The following is a 19,603-nucleotide window of genomic DNA, read 5'->3' as shown; positions in this document are numbered from 1 at the left end:
TGGTGTATTATCATAACATGAAAATATATTATTTCCCACAAATCATGACTCGTTTTGCTCATTTCTAGAATCGGAATTTGCCCGTGTACTGACTCCGTAACCAACTGAAATCCATGGACATGGATATTAGAGAAATAAGGCTTCGACGATCAATACTCGCTGGTAAAGTGAAAAATGGAGAAAAATGCTATCTCGTGAATCATGATCTGTACTAAATATACAAAGTTGCTGAAACCCGAAGTACACACTTAGAAAATTTCGCAGTATTCGGTAATTTTTTACCGAATTTTCAACAGCTGAACGTTCGGTAATCAGTTCGGTAATTGAATTGATTACCGATCGTTCGGTAATTGCTGAACTGTCAAACAACTACCGTAAACTGTAAACCAAATGAATCTAACAGATTGTTCGGTAATTTTTGTTTGTTTGTTTTCCTTTGGTTAAAATTCTGGATTTTCGGATATCAAAAAACAACATATTCATATAACACATATTCACAAAAACGAATGGACAAAATGGTTTTATTCCACGAGAAATTTAAAAAGTGTCAGATGCTCCGACTGACCGGAATTATGAGCGCCTTCCAAAACACTGCACAATCCGTCGAGTTCAACAAAAATTACCCTTGAACGATTTGTGTTGGTGTCAAGTGGACAAGTGATACAAAATTATTTTCTGCCTATGAGTAAACAAAAAGCTGTTAGTGGCTCTAATATCTTAAAAACTTTTATTACTTGTACCTCAATCCATTCGCTGAACACTTCAACATTTTTATCGTTTGGTTAATAAATAGACACTCACTGAACATTTTAATAACTGTTTGACAGTTAGTTTCATGACAATCAGTTTTCACAGAAGTTCGGTTATTGGAAGATAACTTTACCAAACGGACAGTATGATTTTTACCGTATTCGGCGACTATTCAGGTTTACCGTACCAATTGTATATCTAATACAGAATTCTGTAATGAAAATTTACGTTAAACTGATCGTTCGGTGAAAATTTGCATAATTGTTGTAAAATAAAACCCATGTACCGAAATATCGGTTATTTCTATAGATTACCGAAAGATCTCGTCAAAAATATCACCGAACAAAGGAATTAAATCTTAGTGTGTAGATTACAATAGGCTAGACATGTAACGCGAATGCCGAAATTGAAGATGCTAGCGAATTTCTCTGAAAAAAACCTGAAGAATATTCTAATGGTCTACTATTCGTTCGCCTATGTTCCGTAGGATGAGCACTATTAAATTGAAGTAAGACGATAATACGATGGTGATCAAATAATCTCATGACGTTCTCCTTATTGTAAATATTTGGCTAAACCAACGTCAACACACGATGCAAGGCCTTCTACTCTAACGTAATGATACTTCAATTCATTGTAGATAACACATTACTCAAGATACCACAGGTAATTCGTTTATTCTCTTTCTACAAAGAACAAAACTTCAATTGCAATTTTGCATAACCGATTTTTTCAATGTTTTTGATCATTTTACACAAATTATTATAAACTTCACCTTTGTTTGAATAGTTCTGAGACGTTTGCAATATTCTGTCTTCATAATTGCCCTGAATTCTTCAATTGGGCAAAGTTTCGGAGAATTTGGTGGCACAAAATTGACTCTGTTGAGTCGACACACCTCCAACACGTTTTGAGATGCTAGTTTCGGCCAAATCAAAGTTTATCTTTTGTAATTCCTTATGAATGGCAAGATACACTTCTTATGGTACTCTCCTGTGTAAATAGCACCGTTTATTGTTCCGGAAATGGTAAAGCTACAAATCGCCTGCCCGATCAGAAAATCCGTCATCCATCACGATGCAAGACGATTTGTTGAGCAGCTTCGTGTCAAGTTTCATTTCATTCCGGTTTCTGGTATTTTCCACCTTGTAAGTCTATAACCCAGCACACTTCGCGGTTTTCTGCACAAAACCAACTGACATCTTGGACTTTCTAAAGTGCTGCATTGCATTTTCTGGCCATTTTCCTATCCATTGGACAACTTTTACGATCACTCTCTTTCTTACTTCGAGCACTCAATTGCTCTGAAGGATCCTATAACCCGAAATACGAATGTATTTGGAATTTCAAACTTTTCAACGATCTATAAGTGACAGTTTTAAACAGTACACTTTGAATTAGATTGACTCTAATTTTCATGACTTTTAACCCATCCGGTAAAAGAAGATTTTCGGTGTGCCATTTTTCTCGAATACACCCTTCAAAATGCTTTTGATTTGTTGAATTCGTTTATTATTCCATACATATAAAACTACAGGCCATCTCATAGACCATCAAATTAATTAGGGAAGGTTTCAACGTATTTGTTTATTGGGAACATATCAAAAACACGAAAGGCATCACCAGCTATCAATCACAGCTATGCATATAGTTATGCTCCAACCATGCCAGTAATTGTATATTTCCTGATAAACATTACTCGAAAAACATTCTATATTTTCAAATCATGAAACTTGCGCTGCTGCCACTGACTACCTTCCAGCCATACACCGTGTCTCCTTTCATACCCTCATTTCAGCTTCTTACGTTTTTATGTTTTCTATCAGCGGCGATCGAATAGCGAACAAATAATACAAAAGAGTGCCTCATTAGAGGATCGATGGTAACCATCTCGCCTCATCAGATATTATAGTTTTGCAGTTATCTGACGGTGATTCCACCGGCACCAGCGGAGCCTAAGCGCAAGAAGTGAACTGAAAACCGATGTTTGCGGGTCTCTTGGTGCCTCGCATTCGATCGATCTTTTTTTGTGATTACTTTTACCTCATACACAAAAAAAAAAGAAAAGCAATCTGAGAAATGATCGAGGAAAACAAAAATAAACTACATGATTATGTCGGGGAATAACCAGTTCGGAGCTCAATTGTTTGTTCTGCTCGTTACAATCTTCCATGTTCCATCATCGGCTACGGGAATCCACCGGTGGACTACGCAACTACCAAAATACCCGAGGGCTGCTATGTGGGAAAACAAGATCTTCGAAATTAAGGAGATAATTTGTTGAAATAGCAAACCAATTTGGAGATCTTTCAGCGTCTTAATGGGATTTCAATGTACGGAGTGTTCAATTGCGTACACGGTACGTGTGGGCAAAGCAGTAACAGCAATTGTGGAAAGTTCAACCGAGCTCCAAATTATTTCCGGAATCAGTGCCGGGCTGCCGTCGTTCGGTTGCTGGCCTCACGTTGATGCCACTTTGGCCTCGTAAAAGACTACCATTTGGTTTGTTGGATGAGCTTTTCTCACCGCCACAGTCCACACCAGTACGGCGAATGTATGTTGATGGTCTACACGGCTCTTGAGGAAATTGCTGTACTGAATTGAGTTCGCATTGAATCTGTGAAATATATCCATAAGCCATATGCTGCATCGGAACCAGTGCGAAATGAGTGGTCAAGTCGGGGCCCGGTGACCGGATCACAATTGACGTAGATAAATGGATTCGATCGAAACCGAAATAGAGTGGAAATGAGAGGCGAGAGTAGGACAGACAGTCTTGCAGTCATTACGAAAACAACCACAATAATGGCCTCAACTCGTTAAGTTGATGAGCAGGTAACGGAGGAAGCTTTACCCGAGTGGAGGATCGCTTTTGAGACCAACAAAGTCAAACCAATTTTACGGGCGGTCGTAATGAGCTCTGGGACAGGCATATGAACATCACCGTTGATGGAAGGTTCATCGAGTAAAATTGGATGTTTGTTCTAAAACAAAAATCTCCGATTGCTGACAATCGTCTCGAGTGTATAGACGTTATGAATTTACAAAATTTCTAGCGGTTTGAACTAGTTTTGTCAGTTATGTGCGGCGCTAGATAGGATAGTGAAATACAAAAGAATACAATAAAGTGAAACGCAAATTCATAATTTTATTACAAAACAACTGATCCTAGCGAAGTATTTGACTAACGTTTATCATCTGAAAATCTGAAGTTTCATCATAGATCAAGTTTATGTATTCAGCAAACTTGTCAAAGTTTGGTAAGAAACATGCAGTTGAGGGCTGACTAACTAAATAATGATACATTTATTTGATATCCACATCAGAACGATATGAAATTCCGACAACCCCAAGTTATATATCAATCAACATTAAGTGTGTATTACAGTGAGTATTGAAAGTTTCCGTACGGACAATAACTTTACATAAACAGGTGAAAAAATTACCCAATTTATAAACAAACATATAGTTGAGTCTGCGCTTACACGAAACGCTCTTGGAATTCCAGAGATTGCTTTTCGGTATTTGTGCAAAACAAACTTTGTTTGGTTTGAGAAGTATATTTTCTCTTCCAAAGAGATTATTTATGCAAACGGCTACCATTATGATCACTGAACTAAATATTCATTAGATTACATAAAAAATCATTACATTTATGATTTTTGTTATATCTTTGATATATGAAAAACTAATATTAAATACAAAAAATAATTCTATCCGAATACATTTCGACTTTTCCAGATGGTATATGACGGGAATAAAAGTATGTATGAATATAATTTTTTTTGTCGATGTTTCAAAACCCAAATTATCGATGGCGCGCAAGTTTTCAATAAGTACAATGATTAACTTCACCATAAGTACCGAGTAGCACATGGATTTTGAGTAGATATAGTGGGTTTAAACAAATTTGAATTATATATTTCAGTTTAGATCTTCGGATACCAATGTTTGGTCATAAATATTGAATGGGAAAACATCAACAAATTGTATCCTGCCATTAACGTATTTTTTCTGTTTCATTGTTACTGAGGTGCGTCAAATATTCGTTGCTGAGGACACTTTTGGTAACCTTCAGAAAGTCGCACAAGCTTCGCCTCTTACGCAATTGTAATGCACGTTGCTTTGGCTTCAACTTATTCCATGAATTTGTTTCATATAAATGAGTGTCATTGAAGTGTAATATCGTGTGCTACTTAGGAAATGAACATGAATTGCATAAAAGGGAATTACTTTTGGCAATCTATAAAGGAACCACTAGTTCTTTGCTTGATAGGAATTACATTGAACATATATGCTTGACATGAATTAAATTAAACATGAATCCACATCAATCGACCGTCTCTATTTGTATCATTGCAGGTCTTTTCATAAGATTTTTATCAGTGCAGGTCTTTTCATAATCATGAAAAGAAAATCAAATCAGCTGTTTAAAAAAAAAGCGAAATTTGCAAAAGTAGACAAATCAACTTTTCCTTCCTTCAAATAAATGCATCAAAACATTACAATTTTGTATAGAAATTTCGATTCAGCACGGTGATTTTTTATTAACCCGCATAAAAAAATGTCAGTTTCTTGTTTTTTTTTTTAATTTCTTTCCTGATTATTGTGATGTGGCTATGAGGATTTTGATAAATTGTCCAGGTTTCAGGTTCCGCTTCATGCAAAGAATTGAGACGTAAACTTAGGAACGGCTTAATAAATAATAGAAGACAAAGTAAGCAAAACGAAACTGTCACTTGATTATACGGTCTTTTGAATAATTTAGCATTTCTGTTTCCAATGATCAATTTAGGAAAATAAGGAAAACATTGTTTATTTACACCATTCATTTATTACATCCAAACCGTTAGTTAAAGTGAGATTTTCTATCTCTATTCAATACATTAGCTGAAATGATGAGATGAAAATTTTTATTTTCGAATCTTCATAGAGAAGTGTTACCCATTCTCTGTAATAATTTTACTGTCATACTGATTTTTTGCCTTTTTCTAAAAGTAATAGAATTGCTGGAAAACCAACTTTCGAACGGAGCTTCGGAGATCCATAGTGTAATATACCATTCGGCTCAGTCCGACGAGATCGGAAAATGTCTGTGTATGTATGAATGTGTGTGTATGTGTGTGTGTGTGTGTGTGTGTGTGTGTGTGTGTGTGTGTGTGTGTATTTTCTCGAAGATGGCTCAACCGACTTCAACAATCTTGGGCTCATTTGATAGCTATGTCGACTATGGCAGGGAAATGCAGACAAAATAGGAGTCTGCTAGCTATTAATCAACATTTCAATGATATACAATTAAAAATACATGGCTATGAACATTCAAATCAATACGTAGAAATATTTCCAATCAAATGGCGACATAATATTAATAATTGATGCAAAATTGACTGAGCTGCAATTGTTCAGAACCTGACCACATTTCTACGTGTACTTTTCTTGAGTTTCTAATTTGCACTCCTATATAGAAAACAAAAATGTGTTCCACATTAAAAAGAGTACAAATTAGTGTCAAAAATTATCTCAACAAAAGGACAAACAATATTTTGATGGGACTGTGTCGATAAAAGAGAAAGGCATTATCACACCACTAGGTGGATTAACTCATTCAGATTAACTCGGGCAAATCACAAAAGCGTGCTTCAGCGCTAATGTCGCTTATTCGATAACATTCACAAACCTAAAAGTATCAGTAATAATGCATTTGTAATTGATCGTTGATCCCTTTCTGAAAAAAATATGCGATAATTTGTTATGTCTCTTATATGGTTATATCTCCTGACCGCCATTTAATCTTCTAGCGTGATCAATGAGTAGCTATCAAACGAGTCTGAGCTTGTTGATCGGTTCGTTTTGTTGATAAAATCACTTCTACGATTATAGCTGAGGTACCGAAAATGTCAGCCATATGACATTCGAACTTGATTCACAACCCAATATTAGTCTCAGGCGATCCTAAGCTGATTTAAATCGGTTAAGACATCATCAAAAAAATGAACGGAAAATAAGAATCCATTTTGTTGTGACGTACACTTACACCATAATATCCCTGGAACCAAAAGTGTCAGTCTTTTGATGTTTCAGCTTGACTCAAAAGTAGATTTCAATCAAGCCTGAGCTTTCTAAAATTGGTTCCACTATCTCCGAAAAAATTGAGCAGAGAGGAAAAATGCGTTTTATAGGATGCGTTACTTATGCCATTTTATCTTCAAACATGATTTACAACATAAGAGTAGTTTTCACACGAGCCTAAGCATGTTAAAATCGGTTAAGCCATTTCCAAGAAAATTGAACAGAGAGAATAATTGCGATTTGTCGGTTACGTTACTTCTATTATTAAATCTCTGGAACTGGTTCAGAGTATACGGCGCTAGTCTAACAAGCCCGATGTTATTCGAGCCCTTATTCGGAAGGATTCTTAGTGTCCACAGGATATCACTAGCCATGCAATAGTCCTGTACAGTTATGAGTTGGCTTCGAAGTCTCTTGAAACAGAAGGTCAAATTCCGCATCGGAATGTAGTAACCTGACTTTATATCTCCGGAGCTGAAAGTGACTGCCATTTGATCTTTAAGTTTGACCAAGTCGGGACCAAATAGTAGGATTCAAATGATTCTAAACTTGCTGAAGAGAACAAATTCGGAAAGATGCACACATACACATGCAAACATTTCCGATCTCATCGCGCTAAGTCGAATTGTATACAACACTATAGGTCCCTGAAGTTCGGTTCGAAAGTAGATTTTGTTGTAGAATGGGCAGATGTCTTAACAATTTGAATCAAGAGCCACCTGAGAAACCAAGAAGAGCAATATCACAAAATCTACAAAGCGCTTATAGTCGAGAACTTGAAATAAATTATGTAGAAATCATTTGAAACAATACAAGTGGAAAAGATTACTCGAAAATTTATCTTCTTGTATAACTGCTTTGTATACAACAACAATCTGTTGTATAACAAACTCAACCATTACTGAATGATAAACTTAGCACAAACATTCCACGAAAACCAATTCGATTACCGCGAAGAAGATCCAATCCCTTTCTAACAATGGTAATTATTGTCCTCGCACGTTTCCCATTGGCTGCGAACCCGAGGAAACACTGCTGCATCAGCTCAACAATCGATCTCTTTCAGCACGCAAACAAGAGCACAAATTTTGTTTCCATAAATCATGAATGTACTGCGCTCGGTCGTAACAAACTACACCAGAAACACCGAGGAAGCATCATTCAACTACGGTAACAACAATCGCGCTCGGATACAGAATGCATTTCCGTGCGTTGGCCATCCACTCCCAATCGGAGAAAACGATCAAACGGTTATACATTCTTCGGCACAAGAAAGATTCATTCTCGTTACTCGCCTTTTCTGAACCTGAACCAGAACCACCAGGCCAGTGCCATTCCCTATGCAAAAGGGCACATTTGCACCATTAATCGCTTCCGCCACTATCTCCCGAGCTTCGTTTTACAGCGTGTCCCGCACAGAATGACCACGGAGAAGCAGACAACAAAAGCGACCGCATTTTCATTGGAAATCAAACTTTTGGATCAATTTTTTACTGCCCACGAACCAGTTGGATAACGAACCCTACATCGACGTTTGTGCCCACGTCCATCTGCAGAACGCAAAATTATATATTTACATATTTGATTGATTCCCATCATATTTATAAAGCCTCGATTAAGGCTTTTCTTCTATTTCCACCACTTATTTATGCCGGGTAATGGTCAAACCATCGGTCTTTCGTAGGCCAACCAAGTTGCTCGTTCCAAAGGTAATTCTCCTCCAGAAAGCGTTAGATAGCATCAATCTTTGCGCGACTAACTTCATCTTAGATGTGCATACACTGATTGCAATCCTTAGCAGCCGTTTTCATTACCCTGTCAACGATTGGCACCTTCACCCCATTGCTAATCAGCTTCAGCACGAAGAGCTAACGGCGGAGCATCGTCTGCTTGTTGTTTCACGCTCCTGCAAACGGAACACACCGAACTCGTACAAGGTGATTGATTTCTTCATGATTTTGCCTTTTGCTCGTACTGCCTCGTACCGATGATCCGGAACAATGATTTTCCTCTACGGGGAAGAAAGAGAGAGTAAAACCGATGTCGACCGGTAAATTAAAGACGATTTTTCGATGGGATACTTCTCGTTATAGTTCTTGTAATAATTCAAATATAATATTTTAAATAACATATACAAAGTTATTATCCAAAATGTTCTCCGTCTACTTTGTGATTAAAGTTACACTGCTAACTAGCACTGGTAGTTTGAATTGAGCTGCTAGGCACGGACCAATCAAAGAATAAACGAAAAGTAAGTTATGATCGGTTGAACACTAATTGATAAGTCAGAAAAGAAGTCTTCTGAACCTGGACTAAAAAGTAACCAGTCCTCTCATTAGTACCACGAAAGAATTCAGTATTCTGCTTCCAATGTCTTAAGAATCTTTCGCAGTGAAATCTGTGATAGTGGAGATTGACTCAAAAAAATATGGGGAAAATCCTGCTCTTTGTCTATGAGCTATTAACTGCCGGAAGTTTATATGTTCACCATTCCTTTCCGAAACACTCCCAGGTAGAACTTTATGTTTCTGTCCTTAATTTTTATACTGATTGTGCAACTTTTCAAGTGAGTTTATATTACTCTTCTTGTAACCATTGTGGTACTAAAGAAGCGCACTTTTTCGGTGTTGTGCAACAAGCCTTCAGATACTGCAGTTGTTACGAATGGCAATTGTACAAAATTGTATTTTGAAAAATTTGATGTTCGACAATCAGTGATATTGCTTGATACAAATTGACTAAGCACCTCTTCAAGTTGCGTTTGAAAAAATATTATTTTACAAACGCGCATGTAAACATATAAAATCAGTTGTGAAATTTTCTAAAATAATGGCAAAGATCAAGTTACGTTAATAGTTATATAAGCGTATAATCGATTCTGAAACTCATTTTGAAAAAAAAATCTAAAACAGTTGCGTCTGCTTTCTAAAATATGATTGTGCATCTCTTATAATAACTGTTGATCAATCAAATTACAAATGCAGCAAAAAAAAACAGCCAAACACGATTGTGAAACTTGTTGAAATTGCTACGTAATGTAAAAGCGAATTGATTTTTTGTTTACAAAACTTAACAAACACGAATTCTAATAAAGAAGTTTTCAATCTTTCCAAATATACAAATATACAAATATACAAATATATAAATAAATTTGAAATATTGTACACCCGATCGTTTATGTATTTGTCAGTAGAAAATCGACAACGAACTCCATTTTTATTGCGAAACATATACTGTAATTTGTAAGCCGACTTCACGTTTCGCCTTCGGCTCATCAGTGCTTAAAGCAGTTCAAATTGATCTGCCATCTCATGCCCAGCAGTTCAATTTAATCCGCTAAGCAAACGCAAAGTTTGCACCCTTGAATAATATTGCACATGTGCAATATTATTTCTGACGTCTCAGGGTTCAAGCACTGATGAGCCGACGGCGAAACGCGAAGAAATAGAAACAGAATAGGGTAAAGTGTTATAATATTGCCCCCTTAAGAAAACATTGAGATATTTCTAAATGTACTGATATATTTTCTTCGAGAATGTATGTATTTCTTTGCAATACATCTGAGGAACATATTTTTCAATGATTTCGGAAGAAGTGATGAGAATTGATTGATACAAACACATTTTCCAAAACGACCACACTCTCAGTTTTTTCGCTTGCCGTTGGCATAATGCGCCAGCAGCCGTATAATATGCCTCACAACAAATCAGTGGTATGCCCCACAAAAATGATGCAATAAGCCCCTTGAAATGTCGGTATAGAAGAAAAGCAGATAAAGAAGATTCTTTGCATCAGAAATCAATTGTATAATCAATTAATTACAATTGGAAACCAACATTTTTTATCCTCCCAACGCTACTTTTTGTTTTAATAACCGTTATAAATCTTTACAACAATATTTTAACTCGAAGCATACTGTTGAATCGAAGGTGGGGCATAATGTCCATAGAGTGATTGTTATGAGAAAATTCGTATATCAAAGAAATGACTTTGTTTCTCTAGATATTTATACTGTAAATAGAGACATTAGCACGGCTGAAAGTTGATTACTAAGTTGCAACCGACCATTAGACGTTTTACACGATTAATATGCTTGTTTAGTCGAAGCAAAACCTTACATCGAAAAGCTATCTAATGATATTTTAAGTTTTTTCATATTTTCCAGCAAACCACAACTGCCAAACTTGCATACCAGAAAAATCTTACGAAAAGATAACATTAGAGATAAAACTTTTGTTCGAATTAATTTTCACTAGGTTTTGTACCTATTTGAGAATTGTACCTTGTACACCAACTCAAACGAGTTTTTCCCTGTCAATAATTATTAGAAAAATCATTAAGACGTAAGTCGGATAAATAAATAAGTAAATGTTATCGAATTCAGCGCTTAGCATTAAAAAAGTGTTGATACTATCCAATATGGCATTGAGAGTAACAGTATGTTCAATAAAAATAAGGGTCCACACAAAGTAATGATTTCGGGGACGGGTGTAGTGTGATGGGTTAGTCGATGTCTTTCATGCAGCCCACCTGGGTTTGATTCCCAAGCCCGCACATAAGTCAGATTTTTTTTTTTTGCCGCGGAGGTGAATCTAAATGTCAGGAAACACAATAAAATGAATATATCAAGAAAATTACATCCGCAATAAAAAATTTTTCTATCAAATTATAAGAACTGCAGGTTCTGATTTTGATCAACCCAAGTGCTGGAATTGCACAAACAAGTTACTCAAGCTGTAATATTACCTACGAAAGTAGCTTCAATGTACTAAACTTTTCGTTCAATATCTGTCAAAGGGACATCAGTTCTCTTTATTTCAGAAAGATGCAAACCATACATAAGTTTTCTAATAGAGTCTTGTTTTTATTACGTATGTATTGTATTTCTGGAACTTTTACGATAAAGTGTTGTGCTTATTTCTAATAGATAAATATTGCACCACTTTTGTTAGATTACTAGTTTTTAGTTTCATGTCATTTCATCTAAAATTGAGAAAACTGCATACACTGTTCTAAAAATTTATGAGGCGGTCAATTTATGCAGGCTTTACAAGAAAATTTACTTTCAGGCAAGGTAACAGGTGTCGAATATTGAATATTAGATTTTTGTTTTTCAAGTAAATTCGATTAGCGGAATCGGAATTATTAGGATTTAATTCTAAGATACTGCATTAGGATTTAACTCTAAAATACTGCATTATCTCAATGTTCGTCAAATGGCAATCAAGATAAATGGCTCTTTATCCACTTTATCTAATATTCAACAAGATAGCCGGATAGACCGGATAGATCTCGGATCCCTGATTTTCCTCCTGTACTTCAACGACGTGAATCTTTCTTTGAATGTCAACGCTTATCTTTCGCTGATGATCTTAAGCTATTCCAAATAGTTCGAAGCATAGAGGATTCCGTTTTCCTCAAACATAAACTAGAATTATTGCCAAAGTGGTGCAAGGTAAATCGAATGGCTTCGAACATTGACAAATGATCAATTATAATTTCACACGCGAAAAATCATGTAGGATACAACTACTGTAATTGTGTCGTTCTAGACCAGGGGCTCCCAAAATGGTCGATATAGACCCCTTGGGGTCGATATCCTTTTTGCTGGGGTCGACGAGGTCTAGAAATCGACCCCCTATTATTTGATATAAGTTGTTATTTGAAATATTCACGCTAAAAAGTTGTGTTTATTTGACCATCCACAGAAATTGGTAAGTATTTTATTTCATAATTAAAAAAGATATTGAATTTTCAAAAGAATTTGTTGATGGGGGTCTGAGGCCTAAGTTAATTTTAGTAAAGAGGTCCATGACCCAAAATAGTTTAAGAACCCCTGTTCTAGACGAACAATTGTCTTTCAAGCACAAATCTTTTTTATTGTAGCAAAGGCATCTCGTTGTTTAGGAATTGTAATGAGAATAACAAAACAATTTACAAAGATTTTATGCCCACCAGTGATACCATTTCACCAGAGTGATACACAGCGCACTTCTTCTCAGTGTCGAATAAACAGAATTTGAGTGTGTGCTTGTGGTTAAAGCAGCTGGCCTGAGTGAATCACATTCTCTTCGCACGAATTGCTCTCACGCGCTCTCGCCTAAATACACCCAAGTGACCACTGGTGCGTGCTAGTGAGCGAACACTTCTGTGATTTAATTTTTAAATTTATATAAGGTAACGATGACCTTGCTATAACAATCTTTTTCACAGCAAGGAAAAACTAAATTCTAACGATAAATTGCGTAGCTGAATATGCGTGCCCCACGTTTGTCTTATGCGAACCGTACACCAGAGTCCTCACCGGCGTGCACACTTCGGAGAAAATTTCCTCATCCACCTCAGAGAATTTCTGAGCTCTGCTCGAGCAATTTTGTGTGATCCAGTGCTAGAGTTGAAAGAGAAAAAACACTCGCTCTAATGATGCGTGCACACTTTATATAACAGTGGTGTATATGTGTGAACGAGAAGAGCTCTCGTTGATGTTGATAATACTTGCTCTTCGTCACACAGAAGAGATGGACAACTCTGCTACCCACTCATCTGTACAACGCTCGAATATTGCTCTACAATAAGAAACCCACATTACCTCCATAGCATCTACCAAACAGCATCAGTTCAGCGCAGATTTGTTCTGTTTTCTCTGTTTTGTTTTTCTATTATAGAGGTTCTAACCATAAGGTCATTCACCTCTTCGGGCCAGTAAAATTTTCTGACCCTAAGTGTGGGGTAATCCGAACCTTTCGATTCGGGATGTGAATAAGAAGGTCAAGGCTTCCGTCTGATTTGTACAGTATACAATGATGCAGGTCGTAGTTCATGTCTTCAAAAAAGAGAAGACGCTTAATCGAATCAATAAACAGGATTTTTCCCACTGAAACTGACACCAAACAGATACCCAGCCTGAAGTTTTTCATCGGCAAGTTCCGTCTGGATGTCAACGGTCAAATATACAAAAAAAACTCCAGAAGCACCGCTGTTTTGGCCGGATCTGTCATCGAGCCATTCTGCGAAACCGGTGATGCAGTGGTACGAAGCCAATAATGTTTTTTTTTGTATCGAAGAAATCAAAACCACTAAATTCTCCAGTCCAAGAGAAGATTCCTGGGCAGTTTATGATGGGCTAGCCCCAGAAAACAGAGAAAGTCTTCAAACAGCGGATACAGAATTGAAGCAACGATGGATGAAAATGTGTAAGAATGATGGTGCAAGTGTCGCACAGCGTTTGATTGAGTACAAGATTTTATTAGTATAGGAGAAAAGGTTGAATAAACAAACTTTCCAAAAACATTGCTAATATACCATTTTTACGTTTTGCCTTCGGCTCATCAGTGCGTCAGCAGTTTATGTTGAACTGCTAACGCCACCTAATGGTTCAACATAAGCCTCTGTGCAGACGTTAAGTTAATGCTATTTACAAAACACTTATTGCACCAAAGTGCCATGTCTTTACTAACGTGCCGATAGAAACAGATAGTAAGTATTTAAGGGTTTTGATACCGGTCAACATAAACTGCTTACGCAGTGATGAGGTAAAGGCGAACCGTAAAATTGAGAATAGTTATGTGCACTTAGCACAAAACCAGTACCCATGCGGTACCGAAACCCATAAATAACAGTCTTTATTCGACAATTTTGAACGATTTATCAAAGGAAGAGCTGAGAAAACTTGGATTTCCTAAACATAAATTTTGAATGTGATCTACCAAATCGAGCGAAATGCTGGTTTGTTAGATATTCAGTCGATTTTTGTTGCTGTTTGTAGCTTAAAGAACGTCGCACATCTACAAAAAATAAACACAGTAGAAAAGGGTTTGATCCGTTTCAATGCAATCGTATCCGATGAGAGTGGAAAGATTAACTGTTTTGTCTTTATGAATTAATAAATTATCTTGAACCTATACGTCAGCAACAGTGAAGCAATCTTAAATCTTCACATTTGATCTAATTTAACTGGCTGAGAACACCAAATGAGCGAGGAAGCGCGCCAAGCGAAGGCTCGCGAGTTTTCATTTCCCTGTACTCGGCAGGAATCGAAGAAGCTTGCCTAGAAAGTATAGCCCCAAAAGTGCATGGAAAGCGATTGGATCACACATATTGTCACACTTTGTGGACAGATCCCGCACGGTACAGTCAAGCTGTAGCTCTTCAGGCTCGGTCGGGTGTTACGATATGGCCGCCGCCGACAGAAAAATATCAAATTTCATGTCGAACTAGCTGGGTAAAATGAGTTGAAGTTTATTTATTTTAATTTTTGCTATTAGAATTTCGACAGACGGGAACGGAATTAGGAAAGAGAGAATGGAATGGCGGCTTTGGAATATCGTGTTACGCTAGCTTACATTGTTGCAGGGTTTAGAAACCATTAAACCCTAGACACTTGAGCCCTTATTCTTTAGCCTAAAAATAACACCATTGCAGGAGTCGCGAGTTCGATGCAGACCAATTGATTGATTAGAAGGGATTTTAGCAGTTGATTCGTATAGCATCCAACGATTAGGATTCCATGTATTTATACTTGAACACTAAGTTGTAGATGTCACCCATCACAGATAATATGTCGTAGTATATTCACACCAACATTCAACTACCGATAATCAAAAATATATAAAGGATAATGGAATTCTTCGCAAAATGTCATGCTTACAATTCTATCAATTTGTTTTTCTTCAAACTATAGTTAATGAAAATTTTGGGATTGTTATTGTGATTGTGAATTACACCTTATTACCATAGCTCATACGTTTGAAACTAAAGCCATATTATCCACATTTTTCGAAATCCAGCCAAGAACAGACGGAATCGATAAAAAAAAAGACGACACACCAGAAATCTGCCCAATAAATTATTGCTTTTGGTTGAGAATGAAGCACCAATTTAATGACTGTGTTATATAGTTTTTTCAATAAGTTTTTTTTCTTCTTATTTCCACACTTCGATGCCGGTTTGGTAAAGTGTGAATTTCTCGATCGTCGATGTTAGGTGTCAACATTCTGGAGGTCTATAATTCCTGTCTTTCAGTCACGCCGAATGAATACATAATTAACTAGCAGCGGACAGTAAATTTTTTTCTGTGAGAAGAGAGAATCTACTTGGATTTTAAAATGATTAAAATATGGTGATATTGACGATAAGTTATGCCATACGTGTGGAAAACATTTGCTCATAAATTAACTAAAAAATCCCGACCGATCTTCGGTCGGTTCTCATTCTAGGTTTCAGAAAAGTTTGTTCGGTAATTTTCAGTTATAATCAATTTTCCCAATTTATGACTAGGCATTACGAGCTCTGACTGGTTTTATTTCCATACATCAAATGATACCCCTCGCTGGTTTGTCCATCGAGTGTCGACGTATTTATGTATTTAATGGATTAGATATTTGGTAATTTAGGAATAATTAACGAGATTGGATGCGGATTTCGTTCCTCATTACACTCGCGATGCGCACGTCAAAACTTAATGGCCACATTTAATAAGCGACGCGGAATGGCATGACGGGTCATGAATGACAGGCCTTGCCTTGGAAACGCGAACCTGCGGTTGCGTCTTTCAACGTCGAACACAGCAGATTCGAATGAAAGTAGCACGATGTTAATGAGCCACGCAATTCGCCAACAGAGGTGTGCTAGCGAAAAACAAGCTCCGGAGAAATTGACCGACCGCTGTCTACTTACGTATGTTAAGCAACGTGTATTTTGATTTCGTCTGTCTGTCTGTCTTCGATTCACACGACGGCCCGGCTTATGATGAGCTCTACTATCGCAGCAGTAGGCACTCGGAAAACCGTGACCGAACGAACGAACATTGACGAAAGAGACATATGGAATAAGAGTTAATTATCGTGCATCTGCGCCACACATTAAGTTTCCGAAAATAGTTAAGTGCCATGAAAGATGTTCAAATTACTTCAATACGAGTAGCAATAGAAAGTACGACGTGCGGTGACATATTGCAGATCGTTACAAGCAATAAATAAATAAATAAATGTAGTTGGGTTTTATTACTTACCAAACAGCAGCCGACATTCCGAAGTAGTACCGCAGCAGGAAGGTGGCCGCACATGGTGCCGTCATAAGGCCATCCGTGAGCAGAAGCGAAACGCCCGGAAGCTGTGTATCATAGCCGCAGGCAGTAGCATTTCGTCCGGCCAGCCACCGGACGGCCCAGCCAACCGTAACCAAGCAATGACTGATGACTAGGGGCATAAGAACCTTGTCCCATCGTTTGGTGGCCAGGATCAAACACAATGTCGCTACAATGGCGGTGAAAAGTGCAGCCACACTCCACGATGTTAGCCAAACTTCGGCCAAATGTTTTTCGTTCTGCTCGAACATAATATCCGCCTCACAGAGCGGTGCACACCGTCCCGATCGGTTCAATCGGACGTACAGGTGAGATTTGATCAATCCTTGACACGAAGGTCGATCATTCTTGGAAATCATCACGACGTCCGTCGGTTCTCCAGGCCCTTGCATACACATGTGTTCATGATTGTTTTCCTCCGGAAACCGATTGCAGTCTAGTGCCGATGGCCACGGGAAGCCAAATCCTTGTAGAATAGGGTGACAAAGTGTCTTAACGGTTAAGCAAAGTCCCCGACACGGCCCAATCGGCAGTGGTACCTTTGGGGTACACATCGGTACATATGCGGCACAGAGAAAGAACTTCAACTGCTTACTGCATCCGTACTGGATCAGGGGAGAGAACGTTTGCAGCGTAAAATCTGCGTCAGACTGCAACTCATGCCCGACCAGATTAGGCAGGGATGTTTCATTGTATCCAATCCCTCGGCACAGTTCGATTCGAATCGGTTCACAAGTGCGCAAGGCAGCAAATTCCGATGTACTCCACACTTTGCTGTTGGCAACAGCCAACAGGAGTAGTAAAATGTGCACACGTTTGTGATTCATCATCGATGCAACTGTTTCGTCTGGTCTGAGTAAGCTCTAGCGCAAAGTATTTAGCACAGGCAGACAATCTTCTCAGTCAAAGAACAATTGAAGTCATAGAAACAGTACTTTGCGATATGCGATCATCATTCCACTAAACACTTTTAAATGTACACGTTTTTTTTTCTTACTCTGCCCAGCTGTTACATCCGAGTTAAAACATCTAATGTTTGTGCGTAGCCACTTATGAGTATTTCTTCACATCATTTCAATCCCGGAAAACGTATCGAAAACAGGCATCATCACCAATAATGCCGGAGAAAACCAGGCATCGTGATCCCGCTACACATTCCACCGCACGTTCAAGCATTCGCAGCCGCCGCCGTCACCGTCGCCACCACCGCCTGCCGTCACCGTCTTCTTCAATGACTGCAATGATCGCCAGCAAAACCCGACAAGAAGAACACAGTGCTCAGCTCATAAAAATAATAACATTCATCCTACACTACAACAGTGAGCTCTCCGAAACGTGAAACTTTTCTTCTCTCTGCTTTGAAACGGCCTTCTTTTCTTCTTTAATAATCTTCTCGTTTCTTTTGGATCAATATTCTTCTAGCTTGTTATGCGATTATTTGTTGTAATTCACCTTCAGTCCTTCAGTTGTTTGCTTGAAGAAAAGAAAAAAAACATATTTTGTCGATTGCGACCAAAGAAAGACTCACTTTCCCGTTTGCTAGTACCATCTAAGTACTTGTCTTTTTGTCTCAGAGCAATATTATTCGCGAAAGTGGATTGTTCTAAGAAAAAAAACACAGCAAAGCAAAACAAACATTTACACATGTTTACATTCGGATCGGGGCCACCTGTTGAGCAATCCGGGCATTATTGTTGTTGATATTATAGCTTATTTTCCCTAACCCGGCCAAGTATAGAAACAGTTCAACGTTTCACACTTCCATATAAATAAATCACGGTAAATTTGCGTTTTCCATTCGCATTTGGCCTGCAAACATCGTTCCCGATCGGTCAGTCCACGCGTAAACAGATGTACGGTTACTTCTATTTACGCGAACGCGAACGCAAACGCAAATAACTGCTGGGAATCCAAGACTCTCTCGCACATGCGAAGCGCGAATTCATACCGGTCTGGAAATTTATTTAATCATTCCAGTTTTTAGTGTGATTCGGATCAAATATTTATACAATCATTCCCTGCTTTTCCGTGGATGATAAAACAGAAACTAAACCGCACACGACGGGCACGAACGTGCCCAGAATTACACACTAAGTAGGAGCGAATGTAAATTAGCGACTTATAGCGTGGGTTTATGGCAGACAAGTCAATCGAAACAAAACATATGCTTACGATTTGTATGTGCTATGAATACATTATAACTAGTTGGATTTGGATTCCGACCGCTCAACACTTTCCGTATCGAGTCCGCTGTTGTTCACACGGACCCCGATCGAATGTAAACAATTTCATTACATTTCAATACATGTATGCAGGTAATGTTGACTTGTTCGTGATAAGAACATCTCCGTTAGCGTCACTCATGTGGCAATTATTTCAAAACAGATAAAACCAACTTCTATCACTTACTGCACTGACGAAAACGACAAACAAAACAACACGATACCACCTCCCAAAAAAATTAATTAACCGTACAAGCAATACGAAAATGACTGCTTCACGCAGAAATTATCATACATATAATTTAGATTAAACTCGCTAAAAATCCGTTTGTTTGCCTCACGCGGGCCCGGATAAACAGGGGCACCATAAAACCAGACCGAATCTAGACCCGATGCACTGCTACCCAGAAGCTCAGTTCCACTTTCTGGCTCGTTAAAAACACACGGAATGCACCGATAAAAGCGCGCGACCTCAACC

The 19,603-nt window shown here is 38.0% G+C and overlaps 1 protein-coding gene across 2 annotated transcripts in view; it reads right to left on the bottom strand.

Annotated features, from left to right (window-relative positions):
- LOC131427336 (frizzled-4) overlaps window positions 1–19,603 on the bottom strand; it is a 112,692-nt gene extending 93,089 nt beyond the window's left edge. Inside the window, exons 1-2 of one of the 2 annotated variants that reach the window (XM_058590418.1) lie at window positions 19,313–19,603; window positions 16,829–18,376 (exon numbers count right to left, since the gene is read on the bottom strand). In XM_058590418.1, the coding sequence (XP_058446401.1) occupies window positions 16,829–17,733 (905 nt within the window). In that variant the 5' untranslated portion in view covers window positions 17,734–18,376; window positions 19,313–19,603. The remainder of the gene's footprint in view (window positions 1–16,828; window positions 18,377–19,312) is intronic. The other variant, XM_058590419.1, reaches the window with a different exon arrangement.

Source organism: Malaya genurostris, chromosome 2, assembly GCF_030247185.1.
Source record: "Malaya genurostris strain Urasoe2022 chromosome 2, Malgen_1.1, whole genome shotgun sequence".
Taxonomy (NCBI): Eukaryota; Metazoa; Arthropoda; class Insecta; order Diptera; family Culicidae; genus Malaya; species Malaya genurostris.
Note: the sequence above shows the minus strand (reverse complement) of the source record. Positions and strands in the feature narration are given on the sequence as shown.